This window comes from Rhea pennata, chromosome 5 (genome assembly GCF_028389875.1).
Source record: "Rhea pennata isolate bPtePen1 chromosome 5, bPtePen1.pri, whole genome shotgun sequence".
In the NCBI taxonomy this organism is placed as follows: Eukaryota; Metazoa; Chordata; class Aves; order Rheiformes; family Rheidae; genus Rhea; species Rhea pennata.
This window is the reverse complement of record NC_084667.1, coordinates 30,624,019-30,648,086: the sequence shown is the minus strand read 5'-3', so window position 1 is coordinate 30,648,086 and position 24,068 is coordinate 30,624,019. Positions and strand designations below refer to the sequence as shown.

At 39.5% G+C, this 24,068-nt stretch overlaps 1 protein-coding gene across 2 annotated transcripts in view; it reads right to left on the bottom strand.

Moving 5' to 3' along the window:
- Positions 1-20,369, bottom strand: part of QSER1 (glutamine and serine rich 1) — a 47,785-nt gene extending 27,416 nt beyond the window's left edge. The window contains exons 1-3 of one of the 2 annotated variants that reach the window (XM_062575828.1): positions 20,273-20,369; positions 2,148-2,260; positions 708-869 (exon numbers count right to left, since the gene is read on the bottom strand). In XM_062575828.1, the coding sequence (XP_062431812.1) occupies positions 708-843 (136 nt within the window). In that variant the 5' untranslated portion in view covers positions 844-869; positions 2,148-2,260; positions 20,273-20,369. Of the gene's footprint in view, positions 1-707; positions 870-2,147; positions 2,261-19,359; positions 19,530-20,272 lie in introns of those variants that run through there. The other variant, XM_062575826.1, reaches the window with a different exon arrangement.
- Positions 20,370-24,068: the final 3,699 nt, after the last annotated feature.

The following is a 24,068-nucleotide window of genomic DNA, read 5'->3' as shown; positions in this document are numbered from 1 at the left end:
ATGTTTTCTGTCAGATCTGTAAATGGAGCTGATTCAGAGCACAGCTGCACAATCACTGTATAAGATTAAGATAACTTGAAACTACCCACAGATACAGGAACAATACTCTATCTTGGTGTAGATGTCTACAGGAATCTCATTATATGGAAAGTTTTCTGTTCAGTACAGATGACTTAAAAGATGAAGAAGCATGGGGGGTATAGCAGGCAGTCAGCCTGTCAGAAAAGAGGATGTATTTGTTTGTTGATTAGACCATTTATTTTTAGGCAACATGCATCTGGAACCCTCTCTTTGACAAGACCTTACGTACCAAGAGGCTAAGGTTATTCAAAAACTTGTAGTAGTAGTATCACAGAAGAACAACTATGACAGGGAGTGAAGTTTGAGAATGAAAGGTTTGCTAGGATATCAACATAGACTACCTGAATATGTTTATGATGTTAGTGCGACTAATTCCAAAGGTGAGAGAACAAGTTTGACTCATTAGACAAAATAACATTCTACACCTCTAAATCCCTTCTAAACAATTAGAATTTCTGCTCAGAGATTAATAATATTTCACTGATTTTGAGATTTCAAATATTGAGGTGGAAAAGAAGCAGAAGATACACTTTTTCAGTTGATCAGGATGTTTTTATTATAATCCCCCCCCACACACAAACATTCAATATAACTGCAATAATTTTATTTCAAAAGAAATTTTTCACCTGTCTGCCAGGAAGGAGCCCTGAATTGTGGTAAAAGTGTAGATCCTGAAGAGGCTGCCTGAGCAGTACGAGACTCGATTGCAGAAAGAAAATTCATAACTGAAGATTCCTTAGTGTTACTTCCAGCACTGTGCATACTGCTATCAAATATTCCTGAAAGACCTAGATGGAAGTAGGGCAGGGGGAACAAGAGAGACAATTCAGATGAATTTACTATAAAATCAAATAAGGAGAACACACATTTATAATCCTTTAAAAATAATCTATGAAATGTGAAAAATACTATTAAACCACAGAGATTTTTTTCAATGTTCTAACAGTTTGATAGTATTGCATAGTATTGCATCTCTAAATTGAAACTTGAGGATACATTTTAAAAGCTATTATTAAATGGAAGTCAAATATGATTCTTTGAAATAAGATTTCAGTCTACCAGTACAAACTCTCCCTTCATCTGAGGATTCTTTTGGTTCTACTTTTTATATGAACTATTTACACATTTCAGAAATCCTTCAAAAACAGCTTTGACTTCTCTGTATCAACCTTTTCCCCCTTTGGGCAACCTGTAACAGTTTGGATTTCTCTGTTTGACAGAGGCCGAAACAAGAAAAAGATTTTCGGTTTCATTTCCTGCTTCAATAACTTGCTCATATCTTAAAGGGGGCTAGATAGAAACCACTGGTTAGATCACACAGTTTGAGTAACTGACTTTATGTCAGGACTGCAGGGACTGCACTCTGAAATTTCTGCTGCAGTTCTGACTCTCCATCGTCTTTATCAAGGACCTGGCCAAGCCACCACAGATTCTTTCCAGCCCATGAGCTCAAGCATCTTTCCCTTGGAAACCGGGTTGGCAAAATGAGAGGGAAGAGGTTGTGCCCTGCCTTGTGCTGACATGGAGAAAGGCTACCATAAGGATCACGGACAGATTCTGTTGTAGATCTAACGTAGTTTAACCTGTTACTATATATGAAGTAAATTTTAACTTCTCCCCACAGCACTGTATCTCAGTTTGTACATGTAAGTACTAGTGACAGCGTGTTCCAGCTTGTATTATTTTTTCTGTCTGCTTCATACTAAAAGAACTAGCACAATTTCAAGAGCTAGCTTTGAGACATGGTTAACACTTGGCCCTTATGCATAGGTCAAAATCTGAAAAGCTGTATTTCAAACAAAAAATGAAGGAGTTTCTTTAAAAACAAGTAATAGTTTATAAAGCATAACACCTCCTTATATTTTCCTTTTTAACATGTGTTTATGACAATATTTTGACAAAAGCCCGCAACTAATTATAATCCCTCTATTACAAACTCAGCTTTTCTAATAGTATTTGCCACCATCTGTATAACTCCCTTCAACTTTAAAATCTATTAACTTAAAACTATGTAACAGTTTTTTCTTCAGCTATTTAAGCTGAATTCTCACGATATGGGCTGTTACCAGTAGGATGGTGTGTAGTAGAGTATCCAGGAAGCTGATGAGAAGCTGTATATGTCTGTCTGTGAAGAAGTTCTGTTTCTGAATGTGATGGATGTCCTCCTCCATAGCTTAAGCTAAGGGAAAAAATTAAACATTATGAACAAAAATATACAGCTAGAGAAACACGGTGCAACTATGAAACACTGACTACAAGTCAAAAATTTTTAGAAATAAAATATTAAGCCCAAGATCTGACATATGTGGCTGTATCACTAAAAATGTTTTTAAAAGATTACAAAACTTGACTAGCCAAAGAAAAGTCAAAGTTCATCACAGAAAATTCTACAAAGGAGTAGTTCACAAAAAGTGAGGTTTCCTTAGTTCAACCATCAGAAACACTGGATGGACATGTTCTGTAATGTTTTACTGACTTAAAATCTACACAAGCAGACAACTACAAATTCATGCCCATTCTAAAATTTCAATTTCTGGCTCCATTTCAACTTACAGGACAACATTTAATACAAAGGCTGGAACGAATAGGAAGCTTCAGGAACACTAGTGTGTTTTAAAGACTTTGTTCATTTCAGTATATTTGTAACAAAACTAATAACGAGAACAATAGCTCTCAGTGACAAATCTCATTCTTCAGGCCTCCTAACATTAAAGTATGTTAATGATCTACAGTTTTTATTCAAAGTTTTGAAAAGAGTCATCTATTTTTACATGATGTTTTAATCAGCCTTAACAGAAGCAAACTGAAGATATACACCGTGTGTGTCCGTGCAAAAGCAAGAATGTAGAAAATAAACAAATGCAAATTTAGTATCAAGAAACATTAAGAACTGGCCAAAAGTGCTAATGTTTTGCAATACAGAAAAAGGAGGGGGAAGCAAAACATAATCCCAAAACTTTGAAGCTTCCACAGACTCAGCTCTGTACAATCTGCAGAGCTGCTAGTGGATCTGATTCACCTTTATTCTACTGTCAACTCCAAATATTCTGAAGTCAGAACCAAAAAAGCTAACACTTCTCAATGAAAGCCAATGTGACTGAATAATTGCATTCTACTTTCTTTTTTATAGCCTTCTGGATGTTAAGTTTAAACGTAGCTCACCATTTATTCCAGTGTGCACATGAGATTGCTCTGAATTCAAAATTCAATTGTAAGCAGATGCAAAAACAAAACACCTCCCCCTGCTCAAAAAAAAAAAAAAAAAAAAAAAAAAGAGAAAGAAAGAAAAAAGAAAAGAAAAAGAAAAGAAAGAAAGGGGGAAAAAAACATCAAAAACCCATTGCTCTCCTCCTCTCCCTGCTGACTGCTGTGAGGGAGACTGCACGTACCCTCTCTGATCCCCTGGGATGAGGGGGCAGTCACTCAGCATCAGGCAAAAATTGAACTTCTGATGCCAGGAATCATGACATCATGGGAAACTTTTATAGAAGTCACCAAATAATAATAATAAAAAAATTGGCAACAGCATTGCATTTGCTTCATTTTGATTAAGATGACAAGAGCAGGCAGAACAGATCTGATGTAAGAGCGCTGCAACCTCTACAATTGCCTATAAGGGACACCAGGTTTTAGACTTCTGGATAAATTTCTGTGACTGAGATCTATTAACAGTGGATCCATTTTCCAATTTATCTAGTTATGCATAGGAGTGCTCATAGAGTCAGCATGCCAGATTAAGAAAGGAAGGAATTAAATTTTTTTTAAAAAAAACAAGCAAACAAAAAAAACACAGTTGTTGCACTTATCAGTTGCACTCATTACCTAGCACTTTTAACAACTATTCACAGTAATAATTACCTTTTAGAGAATCACCAAATCTCAATTCTGTGTGGGCATATCAATGTGCTTATCTTATTGAGCGTAAATTTGTGTGTGGTTCAACACCATGACCAGAAACTGACATTTTAAAAACTGAAGGAAATTTGTATCTATTTGCATCATTATTACGAACACTCAGTAAGCACAACTGTATGCTACTGTGGGTTACCTTTTAGTCTAGCATATTAAAACTTTTAACATTTACAGACAAAACGACAACTGCATTCTGTACATAGCACATATAAGACACACATTTGTGCAACACATAATAAAGCCAATTTAAATGCAAGGTTTTTTATGAGACAAAATTTTTGAGTTAAGATGGAGGCTTTTTTTAAATAGACAAATTTGCATGGATAGAAAAACTAAATAAACCTTAGCACATATGATGTTTTCTTCACATTTTTTAAAATAAAAATATGCTATACTTGAAAATACTTTTCTAAACCGATCCTCAATTCAAGTTGGGCAAGCATTATCAGCAAGAGTTATCCTTGTGATACAAATGCCGATCTTGTGAAATCTTTCCATCTGTAAGAAGTTTTCCTTAATTTTACTGTGAAGCTTTTTAAAAGCATTTACATACGCAAAAGTATGTGATGCTGACTTTCCCCTCATTTGTGTTTAAACGGCAAACTAAGAAGTTGCACTAAGTATAACGCTTACACTGTGGAACATCTTTCTTTTCCTGCTTCATGTATTTCTGGGGAGAGGCACATCTAGCTTGCAGTGATGTTCTAGGCTATGCTTTGTGGCAAATATCATTCCTAAGGAGGTGTAAGACCCACAAAGGCTGGTACAGACTACATCAAATAATTTTGCATCATCCCTTTTCTTGCATTGTATAGCAGAAGTTCATATTCAAAAAGTAGATAAATTTCTATCCAAAATTAACTACTGGGAAATTCAGGGATTTAAAAAGACTATTTTTAATATTTTAAATTTGTATTTATCCTGGTCCTTTATAGAAGATTGTGATTTATTTCCCCCTCTTTGCTCCCTTGCAAGAAACCCCTTAGTTACAGTATGCTCAAAGACTAGAAGACAGCCTAACACATCAGCCTCATAGACATGAGGTGGAACATTTTGAATGATTGCTCTCGCAAAAGAGATGCAGACATAGCCTTCATAACAAACAGAATACTAGAATTGACACTGGACACAAAACAACCTTTAGCTCTCATATCTCAAAAATCTCGTTAATTAATAGAATCTCAAAATTCTAATAGAACTGTCTGAATAAAATAAGGTTTTTGTTTATTTCTATCGTGAGATTATTCAGAGCATCTAATGACAGTTGCGATGTTTTTTTCATCGAACTCCCAGGTCATAGTTAATGCAACCGCAACCTCAAAAATGAATCTGCCTTTCAATGAAAACATTGTATTTATTAGAACAGTTAATTGTTTATTGTATAATTACTTGCTGCTGGAATGTAGATTCTTATCTCAAAAAACCTGCATATATGCCTTCAGTTTACACAAGCTTATCACAAGCTCAACAAGTTGAAAGAAGAGTACTGCCTCGGGGTTTCTTTTTATAAAATGTAGTTTTTAAACACATGAACTTACAAAAAAATGTAATTCACACATCAAAAATACATTAAGTGTGGCAAATAACATTATAGCTATCTAGTCATTTATACTTTGTTTTCTAACTTCTAGTTAAAATTCCACAAGAGCTCTCACTTGTACAGAAATATTCACTTACTGAACAAAGATATTAATATTACTTGGTACTTTGTTGTTTGTTATAATTAGTTACTAGAGTATTCCAAAAATATTTTACCCTTATCCAGACATATTACTGTGATTTCTCATCTCTTTTGGCATAATTAACTGCACAGTAGAGTGATAGCTGCTAGAAAGTACTAAGGAAGGTATACAAATTGGAAAAATAGTTTCCTCTGAAAATACTTTTCATTGAAAAGATCAATTCAATTTTAATATAACATTTTAATTAAGTGTCCTTTCAGAGATGTTCTATGCAGAGCTATCATTATCTGTCCTTGTTGTAATGATGTGATCAAAAAACATCCTTAAATCCTTTGCCAATGGAAGTGAAATTACTCAAAAGTTGATCTGTTCTGTTTTTTTTGAGCTATATCAGTTGGTCTACCAGATGGTACCATCTCTTCCAGTAACATTTCTGGCAGAAAATTTAGTCGTTACACTTGTTACTAAAATATCTCTATGCTGATTCAACACTCCTTGTTGTTTCCCAGTAGTCTTTCTTGAATTAACTGTTCACATATTTGTTTATATTTCTATTATCAAGATAATTTATTTCCACAGCATTCTTCAGTATAATATTTCCATCTGAATTCAGGTATCCAAATGCAACAACTTAATGAGTTAAATTGCCCTCCTCACCTGCCAACACAATTATGTAAGTTCCACTGTATACAAGTGACAGATCCACTTCCTAATCTCAGACTCGCACAGAAACATCACTTCCACATGGAAACAAAATCTAGTTGCAATAAGCATCAGACACAGAGGCAGCTTTTATTTTTAATTCTCTCATTTTGCATCTTTGCTTTCCTAAGCATCCATATAGAATTAAATACAGAAAGATAGCTACTTTAAACAAGTATTTTAGATTACTTAATATTTGATCCAAAAAGCATTCTTACACAAGAAAACGTTGTTCTTTTTAATCTTTCTGCTTAATATTCCAGACTAATTTTTGTTAGAACCTGGCAATTCTTAAGAAAAAAAAAAAAAAAAAAGGTTTAGTGACTGAGCAGCTGTTCATACTTTAGGCAAATATATAACGCTTATATGAAAAAGTGACCAGGACTTGTAATAAGCAAAGGTATTTCGGAGTGCAATAACTTCTTCTGTTCTTTAGCAGTTATAACTTCTGCCTCTGATATTAAGGAAAATCCTTAAAAAAAAAAAACATTAAATTCACCTAGCATTTTCAAAATATTCAAACCGCAAAGGCTATGCTGAAAGTGAAACAGGGCACCTGAAAGATGATTAGTTACACAGGAAACTCCTACTGATCCCAATAAAACTCAGACTCCTAATGCTGATATGTTTACTGAGACAGAAAGCTCTACCCCCTGCTTCAATCTCAGACTCCCACCATGTCAATAAAATGCTACAAAGCTCTCCAACTAACATGTCTGAAATCCAAAATAACCAAATGGAGCAAAACAAAAAGCAACAACCCAGCATGCACTATACAAATGATAAGATTTGAAGCAAATGTGAGTAACAATTTGATTTTATTTTTGGGCAGCCTATTTCCAGCTTACTGAAAACAAGGACAGTTCCCTGACTCCTGTGTGACTAGGCATACAATTTGTTTTTTAATTAAATCACCAAAACATAGATAACAACACAGTGATATCCTCATGTTGACAAGGAAATACCTAAAAATTTATACCTTGCTTTTTACCTGACATGAGACATACATTAAAGATGGGAAATATTACTCAATTTATTTTAATTCTTATATTATAAAAATACACAAATTTAACCTTCTAACCAAAAGCTTAGGCACTTTAGAAAGTAATCTCTCTTCAACCACCTCTTTAACTATTCAATATTCACTTTTATTTTGAAAACAAAGCCTTATAAAGATCCAAATACCACACAACAGGCAAACTCATTTCTAAATATTAAAAATATTCCTCTTTCCAAATATAGAAAAGATATATGTAATTTATATTTACAGCTTACATCCCTCTTTAGCCAGTATGTTTGATTTTACACATGTAAAATACAGTTCCAGGTTGCATTAACTGTTGGCAGCTTCAAACCTAGAATTGTTTTAATATCAGCTTTAATATTAGATTTGTTTAAATATTTATTTTTGTTAATCTTCCTTTATTCACAGCATCCCACGCAGGTAGAAGGGAAGAGTATTACTTGGGAACATTACTTGAATGTAATATGGATGAAATGAAAGGCAAAATTAAAACCACAGAGGCTTTTAAGTAGCAAGTACTTCAGCTGCTCATTCTATCAATAACAGAGTTCACAGTAGCTTGCCACTGTCTAATTAGAATGTAATTCAACAACTAGAATTTGTTTATTCTCCAGTTCAAAATGAAATTAAAAAAGTAGTATTATAGATATATATATTTCATCTACAGATGGGTTTGGCCTTTGTTTAAAAAAACAACAACAACAAAAAAAAACTCTAAGAAAGCAGAATCATAAAGGACAGAGATTTGTCTAGAATGAAACGTTATGCAAACCAGTTTAATACTGTTAACAATATTAAAATGTCCTTGTCCAGCTGATAGCTCAACTCACTTCTGAAGCTTTAAAACCAAGCCCATACAGAGAACAGAAAATGTTTTAGTAATTAATTCTAATAAAAGGAAAATAGACTCTTTGTTCAGCCCAGACGTTTGTCTTCTGACTCATTTTAGTGCAAAATATTTATTTAGAAATGTATACACCATGTGATTTTTCACCTATATTTTCTGGTTTTACACATTTAAAAAAATGGATACTACAAGAACAAAGTTGGTTGAAAGCTTCCAAATGTCAGCAAGTTCAGGAAAATTTAGAGACCTGCCTCCTCCCTATATCTAACCTCCTTCACTCTTCCATTAGATGATGCAAGAAAAGAGAATTCTTAACATCTGAAGATTCAACAAACCCACAAGGAAAAGAGTATTTATAAATCAAAAACAGTTATGAGCATCCAAGAGGCAAAAGAAAAGAACTCTGCTATTTGAGAAATGAATTACACCATTCTGAAACCAGCAGAGGAGCATCCCTACAGTTTCTGTGTGTCCTAAGGTATCTAGAATGTTCCTTCAGGAAGTTACTGCACCTAACAGTAAAAATCCTCAGTATTTGTCTGGCCTTTTTTGAAACATTACATAAAAAAATAAATAGGAATCAATATTTTAAGGAATTGCTAATGCTCCAACAACATTACTCTTCAGGACAGAATGTTTAGAAAGATGGGAAATACAGAATTAAGATACCAATCATATGGTATTAGAGTACTATATACAACAGTATTATTTTATCTATAATCTTAACTCTCTTGGTTATGCCACACTTGCATCTTTTAAAGCCACTATAGACCACATGTTAGGATTTTATATATTCTAGATTAAATATATCAAAGGCAATCACCCTTCATTCTTTCATTAAAGATGAAGTTCCTACTTCTGCTCTTATGCCAGCAAAAGCATGACTGAGATCCTCACGACTTGGAGGAAAGACTGCCGCGAGGTACTTGAGAACAGAAATGCTCACTATTTCTTTGCTTTCCAAGGGCTGAGATATGAGCTTCTAAGAAAGAAATCTGCAAGTAGAAATGAATTATATAGAATTGTATTATACAGTGAATTGACTGAATAAGCAAAATTTCATACTGTTTATGTGATTCTTTAACTAAATACATGTCCTATCTTAAGGAAAGAAAAAGATTTCATGGTAAAATAAAGTCTATCTCCATTTTATTCCCATGCTTAGGTGCCTGAACTTTTTAGATGATTCTTAGAAAGAAAGAAAGAAAAACACAGCCCTTAAGGAAAGCCAAAATAGTCTTACTGGTACTTCAATAACTGAATGCAAGTGCTGACTTGTCTGATTTAAGTAACCTGCAGAGTTCTGAATAACAAAGACAATTATAATTCCATTTTCATAAAATCAGTTAAACTATGCCTTGAAACTATATATGTGAAAATTAAATTTCAGATAGAAATGATATTTATAAACTTCAATCTCAGCTGAAAAGACACAAAGATTTCACAAATTGCCATATTATCATTTATTTTTTAAAGATATACAATCTAAATTAACTCTAGCTGCTGTTACCTATGTTTGAAATGCAGTATATTTAACAAAAACTTTTTTTTTTTACTTCATCAAAATTGGCAAAAATCACTACCACTTCTCTTGGCTTTGACTAAAATTCTCAGCAACCTAACCAGAGTAACTTTAAAAAAAATGGGTTTACAACACTTCATACATCCAAAAAAGCAAAAAGAATTCAAGAGGCGCAAGATATTTCAAATTAGAGTTACAATACCAAGATGAACTACTTCAAATTCCCAAGGCCTTTTAGCAGGAGATGTGACACTCCAAAACTATCAGCCCACTAGCAGGAACCCAGAGGCTGAGGGAGCATCCAGGTTTCCCAGGCTCTGTCCTGTGTAGCCAGAAGCAAAGATGCAGGAACTGGTGGTAGAGCCTGCACGCTGCCAGGCTACTCTCACTGTGAACATAGAGCTGTATTAGATAAGAACCTCTTTATGTCGGAGCCACTTCTACTTTCCCCCCCCCCTTTTCCATTGTAACAGAGGCTAGACCCTGCCAGAAACATTCTATAATAATGATGATTTTGACATCTTGATGTACTTAAGTCTTCAAGACCTTTTCCTCTCCTTTTGGAGAGGAGTTTTCTGTATTCCCAATCTCAAATTTGAAGTCTGACTTCCACATTAATTCAGTATCACCACTCCCCACTAATATGCCCACATTTGCTGCTCAATTTAGATTATTATGCAGTATGAGAAAAAAATATAAAGGCATTTATTTGTCAAATAATGTTTTGAGGGTTTACATATCTTCCCTTACAGCTTCTACTCTACTGTTTTCTGGGGAAAAGCAAATATCAGTTATGCCTTGTGTAGTTCATACCATGTTAAGAACTGCAGCCTTGTATTTTCAGCTTTTGATTTTGATGCCTTTTGAGGTAGTGGATTATTTCATCGCTGCATTTATTTATCCTCTTTGCTTACATTTTCTCTATCAAAGAACTTTCTCTATATGCAGCATGGAGATAACAGCTATGTTTTCTTTAATTAATAACACTTAGCTCATATTTTACTTACAATTTTAAAGATTTTTATAAGGGACAGTAACAGAAATCTAGCACTTTTCCCTCTAACATCTGATACTATTATATTGTTAAAAGCTTCATTTGAAACATTTGAATCTCTTCTCAAGACCATCCTAGCATAATGGTTGAGCACACAGCAAAATCTTCTATTATGGATAGCCAGGATATGCACAAAATAATTTTCATTGATATTAATAATAAAATTTTGTTTCAAAATATAAAGATCAGCAGAGCATTATCTCAAGATATGACTTAGTCATATCACTGCTTTATTAAAAATAAAATTCATTTCAGCTATTAAGATGCTTCACAACCCTCCTCCTCCCACCAGTATTACAGTGCCATAATTTATGTCAAGTTGAGTATTATCTTCAAGACACTATAGTTGCATTTGATATCCCACTTCTTAGTAAGTCCCTTATTTTCCAATTATAAGGAAAACACTGTGCTAACACAGTCCTGAAGTGGAGATGTTAATCACAAAAGAGATAAGAGGCACAAACATATACATTCTATCAACTGACAGAGACATCTTAAGTTTAAGCAACAACTATTTTTATCATCAAATCTCCAAGTACTTTAGAGTTAGGAAACTCATGAAATACCTTTTAGTTTAAACTAGGGAAAAACAGGTACAAACAGTAATCCATTCAGATTTTCCAAAAAGGCCAGCCCTCACAACTGGAAACAGAGTTTAAAGCATCTGGTACTGAAAAGAGAGTCACAAAGCTTTAAATTCCAAGAGCTCAGTGTGCAACATACTAAGCCATTCTGAAAATCATGTTTTAAGGTACAAGGTGGCAGAAGAACTTATATAGGATGTAGGCATCCATATACTGCTTAAATCTGGGGATGCAAACCTTAGTATCCTTGTTAATCCACAATCCTTGGCAACTATATAACTGTCTTAAGTTTTTCAGTAGGCCTAGACTCCAGGTACAGCGTTTTCCCAGTTTCACAACACACTAAGGAGGCTAAGCAACTCAGCTGACCCCCTCCAGACTCAATGACGCTTTGACTAACACCACTTCTGTCCCAGTTCAGGAGTTATGCTCAAATAGGTCCAACTTATCAACAGCTTGCAGTTCATAAAACACAGCAACAAGAGTCTTGTTCACGAAAGAAGAAAAAAAAAGAGGGTGCTGCTCTCTACTTTTACAGGAAAAATTAGTGTAGCCCATGCATTTAACTCTTCTTCATCAGTGCTCTCTTCATCCTAGAACAGTTTTAAACCTACATCTCTAATCTTTCAAATAGCACCCTAGCTACCATGTTGTCAGCACAGCTAGCATATAGCTGAGAACATCATTGTTTACATGAAGCCAATTGCTTCTGAACATGTACTGCTCAAAACTGTAGAAAAATAGTTACAACTGCACACCATTTATTTTGAGATAGGAAAAACTTTGCTATATAAAACAAATTCCTTAAATATGCCCCAGATACAGATTTCATGTAAGATTTACTTCCTTTCAGGTCAGTGTCTAAACAACCACAAGTATTAATAGGGATCAAAATGGTACACGCACAAATTATAAAATTGCTTTAATTGGTGAAAAAAATGCATTCTCCTTTAAAAAGGACAACAAAAGGAAGTTTTAGAGGGAAAAAGATCAGAAGAAAATCTCAGCTCTCTTCAGTGGCTCAGTGCATTGGTAACCTCCAGGTCACCAGTTCCAGCAACAACTGAAATTATTTAACAAATGGCTGCTATTCAGAGGCTTAAGGAGTTAGTTTTCTAGGATCACTCTTTTTATAGCAAATGAAAAAATGTTCACAATCAAGAAAAAAAGTATTAGTATTAGAAATGCTATCCTTGGCAGACTTAGAGAATAATGAAACAGGAGGAGCATAGGAATCGAAGGATTATTCACTGTCTAGTACTGGAATTTTTGACACGAAGAAGAGAGAAAGTAAACAGGATGCGGTGTGAAATACTAAGTTGCCATATTTCTAAAAGGGATTTCCTGGACAGAAAAAAAAGTGCAACACCAAATGTGCAGCACACCCCAGTATATTCAATATGTCCAAGAAACATCAGCCTGATTGTACACGTATTATGTATGAGCAGTGTCTATTTGTCTAGCATTTTCTGGATGTCCAAAAGCTTTCAGACTAAGTTTCCAGACATCTGGAAATGCTAGACAAACAGCCAAAATCCTCAAACTCTTCTCACACAATATTGCTAGGTGAAAAAAGCAGCTACCTCCAGTGAAATCCAGACCTATGATAGCTGGAAATATAATTCATATAGAGTTATTAAGGAATAAATATTTCTTAGCATCTGCTTATGTAAATACTACTACTCTAAGATAAGAGTGCCTAAGGGAGCCTTCTTCCTGTTTAATGTAACTGGCTAAACTTACACAAGTCTTAAGCGAACAACAGTAGTAGGCATGTAGAAGGAAGATGAAAAACTAGAAAAGCAATGTGGGCAAATAAAAGCTTGTCCAAACATATATAGGTTCTTGCTGAATTGTTTCAGAATAAAAGAGTGCAAGTATGCATTTTATTCAGGAATAAAAATTCCTTGCCTCTGTTCATTTTAACATACGGTCAGAGTGTTCTGAAGATACTCTCATGCAACTGTAAGAGTGTCCATTGATACATAATAGTTTATACAGTAAGAAAACAAAGAAGTGATGTAAAAAAAGGTGGCAGAAAGAGTAACAGAAATAAAAATAAAACTATGAAACCTGCCCAGAAAGGTAAGTAAATTTAGTCCTTATTAAGAGTTCAGTCCTCTCCAAGCACATTACTTCCTTCTGCTTAAAAATTCTATGAATTCTCCTTTCTGTTTGTCTTTCATTGCAAGGCAAGATATGCCTTGCTGGAAAGACTACTGAATTGTGCATGGTGCTCAAAGTTACTTCTGTCACACTTAGGGCTAAGAAAAGTTTTAAGAGAGAATATTAACATTCTGTCTTTTAACTGTATTTTACTCATTTAAAGCTATGGAATAGGCACTCAGGAAACAAAATTACTTTTTGACACGCAAAGTTGTGAATGCTTGGATGAAATAAAAGAAATCATAAAAATCCAAGGAAAATACAGAGCTCTAGTATTGTTTGGAATGAATATAATCTAGTCATAGGTGCTTTTTCCTAACAAGAACAAAGATTTTTCTAGAAACAACCTCCTTTCTATGAAAGCATCAAGCCAGAATCAACAGCATCTCCAAAAATAAAAGGTGGGCAAACATACAGAAGAAATATAAGGAAAAGGTTGGTTCTGTAGCTGTAGAAAATAAATGCTTAGGCTTAAATTAGCAGGATGAAAGATACACATATGGAACTGAATGACTTTTTGCACAGGTGACAGAATACAAACACCATTTCTTTCAGAAAAAAATACGTTCAGTAACCTGTGGTGAAGTTCTTGGTTCCACAGGAAAGCACTCACATCTGAAATACCATTCTAGATAGCCTCAGGAGAGGTCAAGGGTTGAACTACGATGGATACTTAGTAACATCTCTTCACAGGGAGCTGAGACTGTAAAATTTGGGTGGAAGACTGGCTGAAGGTGGTTATATGACAGGGCTGAGCCCACCTGACAGCTGCTGGGACCTTGCAGGGCAGACTGCCTTCCCACGCTGCCCAGCTGGCTCCTCAGAGCCCTTCTCCCTGCTCCCTCTGCCATCCCCTTGTGCCACCTTTGATTCCTCTCTGACAGCATGAATAAGCCAATGCAACCTTCCAGTTCAAGAGAAAGCTATTCATCTTCTTAGGTTAGTTTTCTCATGGATTAACAAATTAAATCAGCTCCCTATGCAGTTGCACAAACACCAAAGCCAACGCGAGGCCAGGGGAGGAAGGGAGCCCCTTTCAGCAGCACTGAGCCTGAGCAGCAAGTTCAGCCATCTCATGTAACTGCACCCTCAGATTAAGTTTTAACTCATTCCTCCTGCACGCCTCCTTATGCCGTCATGCCTTACTGCAGTAAAGGACATCAAATGCTGATTCATGAAAAGTTGTCATTAAAATCTTAGCCAGGTAAGTGGAACGTAATTCCAAATGTTGTTTGACTCATTTTGAAGCCTTAGTAAAGGTTTTTAAAGATGACTCTACATCTACATCTGTGAAAAGCTGAGGCATATATAGCAAGAATGCACTCAGTCTCTTTACTCATTCAATCTTTGACCTTGTCACAACTATTATTTTAGGGTGTACTGAATATAGCCCTAAAATAAATAAATAAATACATTAAAAATAGATAAAAGCTATTAAGTCATTGTGAGACAACTCTGTTACACCATGGAATATTTGTGCTTTATTTTGTGTGTGTAAATGTTCTAACTTTAAATTATGACAGTGAGTTTGGTAAGATTAAAAGGTGACCTACTTATGTATGTGTTTATAAAGTTATTTAATCCTTCTGCATCTTTTTATTTAAACAGCAAGTCTTCTAAATATATTCAATATGCGAGCTTTAGTTTTCAAATTTGAAATATCATGCCATAGGGAACTGATAGTAGGAAATGCATTTAACAATTAACTGTTTTCACCTTTCAGATTAATTTCACTTGATGAAATAAAATGCTCTGTTTTTCTAAAATATGTTATTTATCTTATTTTTCTTCAGTTTATACAGCTAGGCAAAAATCTATTAGAATTTAAAATTGATGAGCCTTAACTAAATCATAACTATCACAGAGTTGTCACAATAATCATTAGTTTGACAGCTATGCAAAAACATAAGTCATCATACCTGTGTATCGTGAAAGCTTAAGTCTCCCACTTGGGTAACTTCTCATATAAACTATTACTGTAACTAATTTGTTATCTTAGATTAGCTGCTACAGATATAAGCTGCATTAACTAAATGTCAGTGTTATCTAATGCAATTTTTTTCAATTAGATGATATAAAAAATAAAGTGTCTGGACAAGGCAGAGGTGGACAAGTATTACAAGGCTAGAAGAGACATAAGAGATCATGACAGTCTCCAAAAAGTTTAAAGTAACAACAAAAGAACCGTGTCTGTCATCCAACCACATATAACACAAGATTCAGATCTTAAGAACTCAGCTAAAAAAAAAAAAAAAAAAAAAAAAAGCGCAATCAGCTCCCACCACTACCAAAAATCCTTCTCTGAATGAAAACCTAGAAGCACGGTAAAGCAGACATGTACTCAAACAACGAGAAACCTCATCAGTCATCGTCCTACTCCATTTTTATTTCCAAGCAATTGTGACAGTCTTTCAGACTACTGCATTTTCCCATATTTTGGGGAGCAAGTTTTTCTTGAGCAAGTAACAAGTGAGTGTGATATGCATATTTGCTATTCAATACAAGACTAGCTTTAGATTGTTCCACAAAAAAGAGTTTCAGCATGGAAGTACGGTTTTCCTACAACTACAGAAAAGGATCAAGCTTTGCAGTCTGTCAATACATTCAGCAAGAATTCCTTCAAGATGCTGACAGTCTAAAATAAGAGTGGGGGAACACTAATGACAACCCCTTTCAGCTCCCTGCTATAGAGCTGACTTAGTTGCACGGCCCAAGCACACTCCTAAACAGTGAATGAATGCTGTTCAGTTAATGTGATGATTCATTTCAATTGATTTCCATCATTTCCAATCCTCATTTCACTATCTTTTCCTATTCTATGGGAAAAGCTATGTCACAGCAGGCCTGCTACCAATGTCCTTATAATACACCAGCACACACTTCCTTTCAGTTGATAGGAATAGTGCCATTACACAGACAAAACAGTGCCTGCAAGAAATAAGGAGCAGGATAAAAACCAGATGGCTGAAGTTAAGTGCAGGGAAGACAGGAGTAATGCTAGTTGGGAGGAGAAATCATTTTGATGAGCTAAGACTGAACAAAGGAACATAGCCTGCAACAGCATAAATATCAGAATACCTTGAATGAAATCTTGTTATCTATATCACGTAAAGAAAGGCTCAATTCTTTTCAAACAAGTACCAGGTTAACTTGACACCATTTTTTTATTCAACATCAGATTAATGCTGCTTCTGCTGTTTAGAAGACTACTTGTCAACCACAAACAAAAATTCCACTTTGAAAAATGTGAAGCAATCTATAATAAAGGTTTAGAATACTGACAGCATATTCCATTACAGTACATCTGTATGTTCATGATTTGCTTCTAGGCTGATACAGGCCTTGGCAGTGATACTCACGACTCTTGCATCCCAATTCCTGACCAACTGACTCTATCCATATCAAGACAAATATTTATCAGTAGCAGAGGAAATAGAAACACCTATGCGAGCCCAGACTAGGACAAAAAGAAATTTAACATTCTAACAAATATGGTTCAAATTTTAAAATCTTAGTGAAAACAGAGTACGCCACATTTTAATTCTCAATAAATTGGCAGGAACTCTAAGAAAGAACTCTAGGCAGGTATTATGTTTGATACAAGCTTCCCTGCGTCAGCTACAGTTGGGGAGGGGGGAAGGGAGGTTAAAACATTTCAGTCAACACATTTTTAAATGTATCTTTTATCAGCTACACAGAGTCAAGATGAAACTTTTGGGAAATGAAAGCAAGATCTTCTTGCCCTTACTTCCTAAACTATACATAAACATTGTTATATCCAGAATGGATTTAGTGATACTAATTTGATTTTTTAAATTAGATTAACAGTCCGATTGGTAAAAGTAGCAGGCACTGTTCTGCATGCCAATTTAATTAAGAGATTAACAAAATAATATTAACATAGAAATCATTAAATAGATTACAGTTATGTTTTTAAACCAGAGACTTTTTTTTTAACATAGAAAATAATCATCAAGCAGTTGTGTTTCTTCTAAGATCCAGGCTGATCCATTCCTTGTCCTGCAATAAAGATTTTTATCAATGACCTGGAAAATACAAAGCTTCCTCAAGGAATAGATGACATGTTGCTCAGTAGGTCCTGAAAATTAGGAGAGTGATATAAAAGGGACATGCCACTGTCTTCCTCTTTCCATTTTAACATGACCTAAAGTAATTCATTGATTAGGGAGAAAGATCAGAAAGACAGTTAAGAGACCTTATCTTGCCATGCAGGCAGAGAACTTGGCTAAGCATAACTTTATGGAGCAACGCTCTAGCCCTTGAATTCCTCTGTGAAACAGGCAATCTAGAGAGATCCTATTATTTCTTATTTAACATTGACTTGGTTGCTTCTAAAATGCAATGTCCACAATTCAAGAAGGATGACAGTAAACCGGACGGGATCCAGAAGAAAACTGAGGAAATGGCTAGCAAAAAACTTCAGAAACTTGTTTTTCTTAATAAAGAGAACATTAAGCAACAAATTAACCAAAATTCAGAAGAATTTATAATTGGGGAAACATGAGAGTGGGATCATCAATGTTGATGAAGGTGTATCAAGATTCTGTGGCTAAAAGCTGAAAGTAGCCATCATCAGATCACAAATAAGAAATAAAATGCAAATCAGTCATTTGTAGTGTATTTTACCAAGAATTGTGTTGAATCCTGCCTCACTGGCAATTTTTAACTCTACCTTCTCTCAAACATAAACTCTAGTTTCAAACACAAATTGAGGAAAAAGTCCTACAGCCTGCATCATGAAGATGTTAGACTAGATGACTGCAGTACTTCCGACTTGATAATCTATTAATCTTATCAGACAGATCAGAACACACATGTAACTGCTTGCAGCGATCAATACAAAATCATCTATAGGCACACCTATTTTGACCTTAGATTTTTACCCTAAGACCTTACCTTACCTTTAAACACTACATAGGCTAGAACTGCAGATATAAATAGCGTGCAATAACAAAAGCCCATTACTTAGAAAATATTCATTTACATTGGCAGAACTACACAACCAAAAAGCAATCCGAAGCCAGTAAGATATCCCCCATCTTTGCACTTCCCGGCACTTTAAAAGACTCTCCGTGGGACCGAATCATCCGGAACAAGTTTTAGCTAAGAAGAGGCTCTGTATGCCTGAAAAGAGTGATTCAGAACAAAACCCAGACCTCAACCAGGTTAAAACAAGACTAAAACACAGGAGGCCAAGGAAGATGCTAATGCAGAGACCCGGCGGGACCACAGGCAGCGGCGCTGCCCTCTCCCGGCGCAGGCGGGGGGCACCGGGCGCCCCGCGCCGCCGCAGCATTGTCCCTCGCGCGGCGCCCGCGCTGCCCCGCCGCGGCCGGGCCCGGCGCCGGGCCCCGCGGCGCAGCCAGGCCGCCGAGCGTGAACTCTTGAACTCGCGCCGCAGCCCAGCACGGCCCGCCGGGCGGAGCGGAGGCGTCGGCGCGCCCGCGCAGGCACCCGCGGGCCCAGGGCCGCCGCCGCGCCGCGCCGCCTGGGGGGCACCGGGGAGCCCGCCCCGCGCGGCGCCCCCGCGCGGCGCCGCCGCCGTGCCCCCGCGTGGGGAGCCGAGGTGGCGGCCGGGCCGCCCGCGCGGGCCGCGCCGCCCTCGCCGCGCCGCAGGGCCCCGCTGGCCCCCGGCCGCGCCGCCCTCGCCGCTCGGCCCGCCGGGCGCGGAGGAGGGGAGCCCTCGGCCGCCTCCGCCCGCCGGCCAGGCCGCGGCGCAGGCCCCGGCCTTGCCTGGCGCAGCCCCCCGGCGGACCCTCCTCACCTGGGCTTGAGGCTGCCGGCGCCGCGCTCGTAGGCCCAGGCGGCGGCGGGCTGCGCGGCGGCCGGGGCCAGGGGGTCGGCGAAGCTGGGAGCCGGCGGGTAGTTCCTGTCCATCATGGGGGCAGGGAGCGGGCCGCGGCGGCGGGGGCTCCGCTGGGGCCGTGCGCGCAGGGCGGCGGCGGGGACCGAGCGGGGCGGGTGGGAGCGGCCCCCCCGCGCCTCATGCGGGGCGGGCGGCGCCGCGGCCCCCTCCCCGGCGCGGGCCCGGCCGCCGCGTCCCGGCCCCCTGCCCTGCCCTGCCTCCCCTCCCTCCCGCTCAGCGGCGGGGGGCGGCGGGCGGGCGGCGCGGCGGAGGCGGCGGCGGGGGCTGCGAGGCGGCCAGGCGGGGACCCATGTCGGGCTGCTCTTTCCCAGGATGCACCTCCCCGCCGGCGCGCACGGGGGCCCGCGGGCCCCGGCTCCGCGGCCGGGGGCAGGGAGGCCGCCGCCGCCCCGCCGGGGGGAGGAGGTCTGTGACTGGGGCGCGGGCGGCCGCCGCTTGACGGGGGCTGCCGGCGGCGGGAGCGGAGCGGAGCGGGGCGGGGGGCGGCGGCCGCTGCCGCCGCCGCCGGGGGAAGAGGCTGAAGGCGGGGGCGGCCGGGCGGCGCGGCGCGGCCGGTTTCGCCGCGGGCGCAGCGCTCGGCGGGGCAGTGTCAAGCGAAGCGCTGGCGCTTTGTTGGAGGGGCCGGGGCGGGGCCATCTTGTTCCTGGTGAGGGAAGCGGCATCTCCGCGGCGTGGCGTCAGCGGCGGGGCAGCGCCGCGGGCCCCGGCCCGGCCTCGCGGCTACGGCCCCGCGGGGCGCCGACAAGATGGAGGGCGGCGGGCTGGGCCGCGGCCGGGAGCGGGCCGGGCCAGCCGCCCGCCGCTCACTTACCCCGGCTCCTGCCCCGAGGCGGGGAGGCTGCCTCACCGGGAGCGTTTTGTAAAGCGATTTGGGCGGCGGCGGCGGCTCGCCCTGCGCTGCCGTGCGCTGCGCTGCCCCGCCGCGGCGCGGCGCCGGCGGCGCTCGTCCTCGCGGAGGCTCCGTGAGGGGCGCGAGGCGCGCGCGCGCGCGCGGCCAGCAGGTGTTAACTGCCGCCCCCCGGCAACGGCCGCTGCCCCCTCCCCGGCCCGCGGCGGCCACGTGACGCCCCCGGCGCCGCCACGTGACGCGCCCCGCCCCGCCCCGCCCCGCGGAAACGGCGGGGGGAGGGGCGACCTGCTGCCCGTTAGTGGCCACGGCGGGTGCGAAACGGCCCTCGGGAGGCCGCGCCACTGGGCGCGGTGCCGCCCCGCTTTCGTTCCTCAGCGAGACCCCCGGGCTCTTAAAGGCCTCTTCAGCTGGAGAAGCACGAGCTCGAGGGGGTGTCCCTGAGGAGCTCCTGGCGCTCACAGGGCGCTTATGTCCGTGCCTCCTTTAAGGTAGGAGGGCTCAGAACAACCCAAAGCAATTTCTTGGCTTACTGCGCCAAGCCTGTGTCCAGTCATCATCGCTTTGATGATGATTTACAGAGATTAAATGAAAAAGCCCAGTCCTTTGGCAGACTTTTTTTTTTTCTTTTACATAAACTGAAAGCATCTGATCTTCTAGGTATTTCTATCAGAGCTTTCTAAAAGAGTTGTATGTTCATCATAAATAAATCGTGGCAGGCCTGGAGTCAGAATTAGCCAAATGAAGACCATGAGGAAACTGAAGAGAGGAATCAACAAAAAAAAAAATAATATTCTAAATCGTCTTGCACATAAACAGTAAATTGTCACATCTTTGGCCAGGTCTTTGTTGAAATGAAAGCGTGAAATGAGCATCAACTGTAGAGGGCAAGGTGGATGAAAGGGATTTTAGGTGGAGGGGAGGATAGTGGGTGAATGATGCCCTTGTACCGTCCCCGCGGAGAGCCGGGGGCAGCACCTACGTCGGCTGAGATGAGCAGGAAGAATAAGCTCTGAAGACTAGGCAAGGCTTGAAAAGTAACGATGAGATTTAAAGATAAAAGTGAGTGCTCCTGAAGGTGTTGATGTGCTCCGAAGAGAAAGGAATATGCTAATTATTAAATAAATACCTCGAAAAGTTAGTTTGTAGTGCACCAGGCAACATCAAACGACAGAGTAAACTGATTTTTTGCAGTGAAATGCAGATCTAGAAACTTTTTAACTATAGTTAATCAGATTAGATGTGAAAACGAGTGTCATAATTCAAAATCTTAATGCTTGAATGAGGATGTGATCAATATTAAATGAGAAAATGGTAAAGTAAGAGATTCTAGGAGTAAAGCTAAAGTTTGATTTTGTCATGCTTAGTTTCAAGGAGCAGCAAGGTCAACTAGAGGAAGAAATATGGCCTCTGACTGGTAGAAAGAGGTAAGTGTGAAAGTCGCACTGAAAAGACTGAATTAAGTCACCAAGAAGCCAAGGCAGAGAGAGGAGTAAGGAGAAGAAAAGAAGTGTACCAAAGACATAAACCAGCAGAGTGAGTTTTCCTTGTATTTGCATAAGTTAGCACCTGTATTGCTGGCAGCTGGAAGAGCCTACGTGTGTGCAGTGGGGGGCAGGGGACCTTCTCTCCCTGAGAAACACAAGGGTTACTGTTTTACATGTGAACTAGGCTTGTTGACAGAAAATGACTCCAGTTTTATGCTAATGCTCAAGCACTTACACTGCTTCCCTTCCATCAGGGAAGGACTTACAGTTTTTCTTTGATTTCCCTGCAGGATCTCAGCTAATCTCCATTATAATATGATAGTTACAGTTCATTGTTTCCTTCGAGTGAGCCTCAAAAAAGAGTTATACAGGGACCTAAATGCCAGACAATGCCTTTTCTACCTAGCTGTAGTGTTTGGTTTTCGAGAATGAGTGTGTTAATGTAGGGCTACTAAAATATTAAAGTTTCTTGCCAGGAATTTGGAATAGCATATTAATAAATAGTAAAACTACCATTATTTTATACAGTGCTTCTAAAATAATGACAAGGCTGTTTCTCTAAAGAGAAAATATTTATGTTAATACTGTTAGATATATGACTGTAAATCATATTGCCTAAGAAAGGACAAACCACAAACACCAGCCTAGATTTACAGGCAGGGAGACATATACAAAGTAGTTCAGATCATTAAATGAACTAAGTATCGATATACAATAGACACAATGTTTCCCTGAATATAGCAGGAGTGGATCATCTTGTAGTAGACTAGTAATGGAAGTTGAGCGAAACAGAAGTTGTGACAGCTGTTTTTAAGTTTAACTTCTTGTAAGTAGCTGCAGTAGAGGCAGAGTAGACAAACCCTCATCACTTGATGTCCATAATCACTGGATAAAGTCAGTTTATCCGGTTGTTTGCGTTTCCAATACATGAGATAAATTTACTTGTCCTGAGGCCAGCCTTTGAGACTTGTATAGTTTTCTCCTTAAACTGATCCCTGCTGCCTTTTTTCATCCTCTGTCTAGGAAAGATGCACTGAAGGTTGTGCGTTTTCTTTGTTACAAAAAGGTATTTTGTAACGTTGTTTTGTAAGATGACAACAGAATGTTTAAGTACTTTTAATAGTATATTGGTGTCTCATGATACTTAGTATTCAGAGCTTTTCTCTAAGGTCTCTCTGATGAAAGAATCCTTTGATAGATCCTGGTAACTGCATATGTTATTTTAATGTGTAATTAAAATATGTATATTAAGATGTGTTTTTAAAAGTCATATTAGATATATGCATGATTCTGAATGTTAGCTGAAAACATTTTTATTCCTGTCATGTGTAGTGAGGAATGCTTCTGTTTCAAACACAGAAGTTATGTACTATCTAGGGACTCAGTTAGGAAGGTTTAGCTTAGTTGGTTAGAGCTTGGTGCTAATAATGCCAAGGTTGCGGGGTCAATCTGCGTATGGGCCACTTGCTTGAGGGTTGGACTGGATGATCTCCAGAAGTCCCTTCCAACCGTACTAATTCTATGACTGTCTATTCTAACTGAGCTTCATCTGTCTTTAACACAACCAGAACTGTATTTCATAACTGTTGAGTGCTTATGACCAGTAATGAGACTTAAAAGTTAAAAATATATTTTACTGAAACAAAAGCTAATAAAGTTTTGTACTCTATGGAGGCAAATTATGGATTTTTTTTCTTTCATTAAGAAAGCAGGCAAATTTTTAAATTAAAATATTGTAACATAATCTGTGCAGCATACCAGCCTGGAACAGTGTATGAATTTCTGTTGCTTATTCCTCTCCCCAAATGAACAGTCTTCCTCTAGAACAATAATAACAAATTCTTTGCAGAGGAAAAATGTGCCATAGCTAAGAGACACTCAGGCACAGATTTAAGTACTTACGGTGACACTTAAATGGTAATTGTCTGCCTAAGGTCTCAGCACTGCAGCATAGAGTGCTGCCCTAGGGTACAGTTTCACAGTCTGGCTCCCATACCTAGCAGCTTGTTGACACTTAGAGGAGACAGTCGTCTTCTTCCTTCCTCCTTCCCTGCTTCATCCTCCCACTCCCAGCAGAGCAGGCTGCCTGCCACCAGCTCTGGCCACAAAGTGAGCTGTAAATTCTCTCATCTGGCAACAGAAGGATTGCTTTTTCTACAGATCATTTTTCTGTGATTTCATTGAACCGAGCCTTCTATCAAATGAATGCTGGCTCAAAGCAAGCAGTGGTAGCATGCAGCCAGAAGCAGCTGGGGAAGGAAGGAGATGACAAG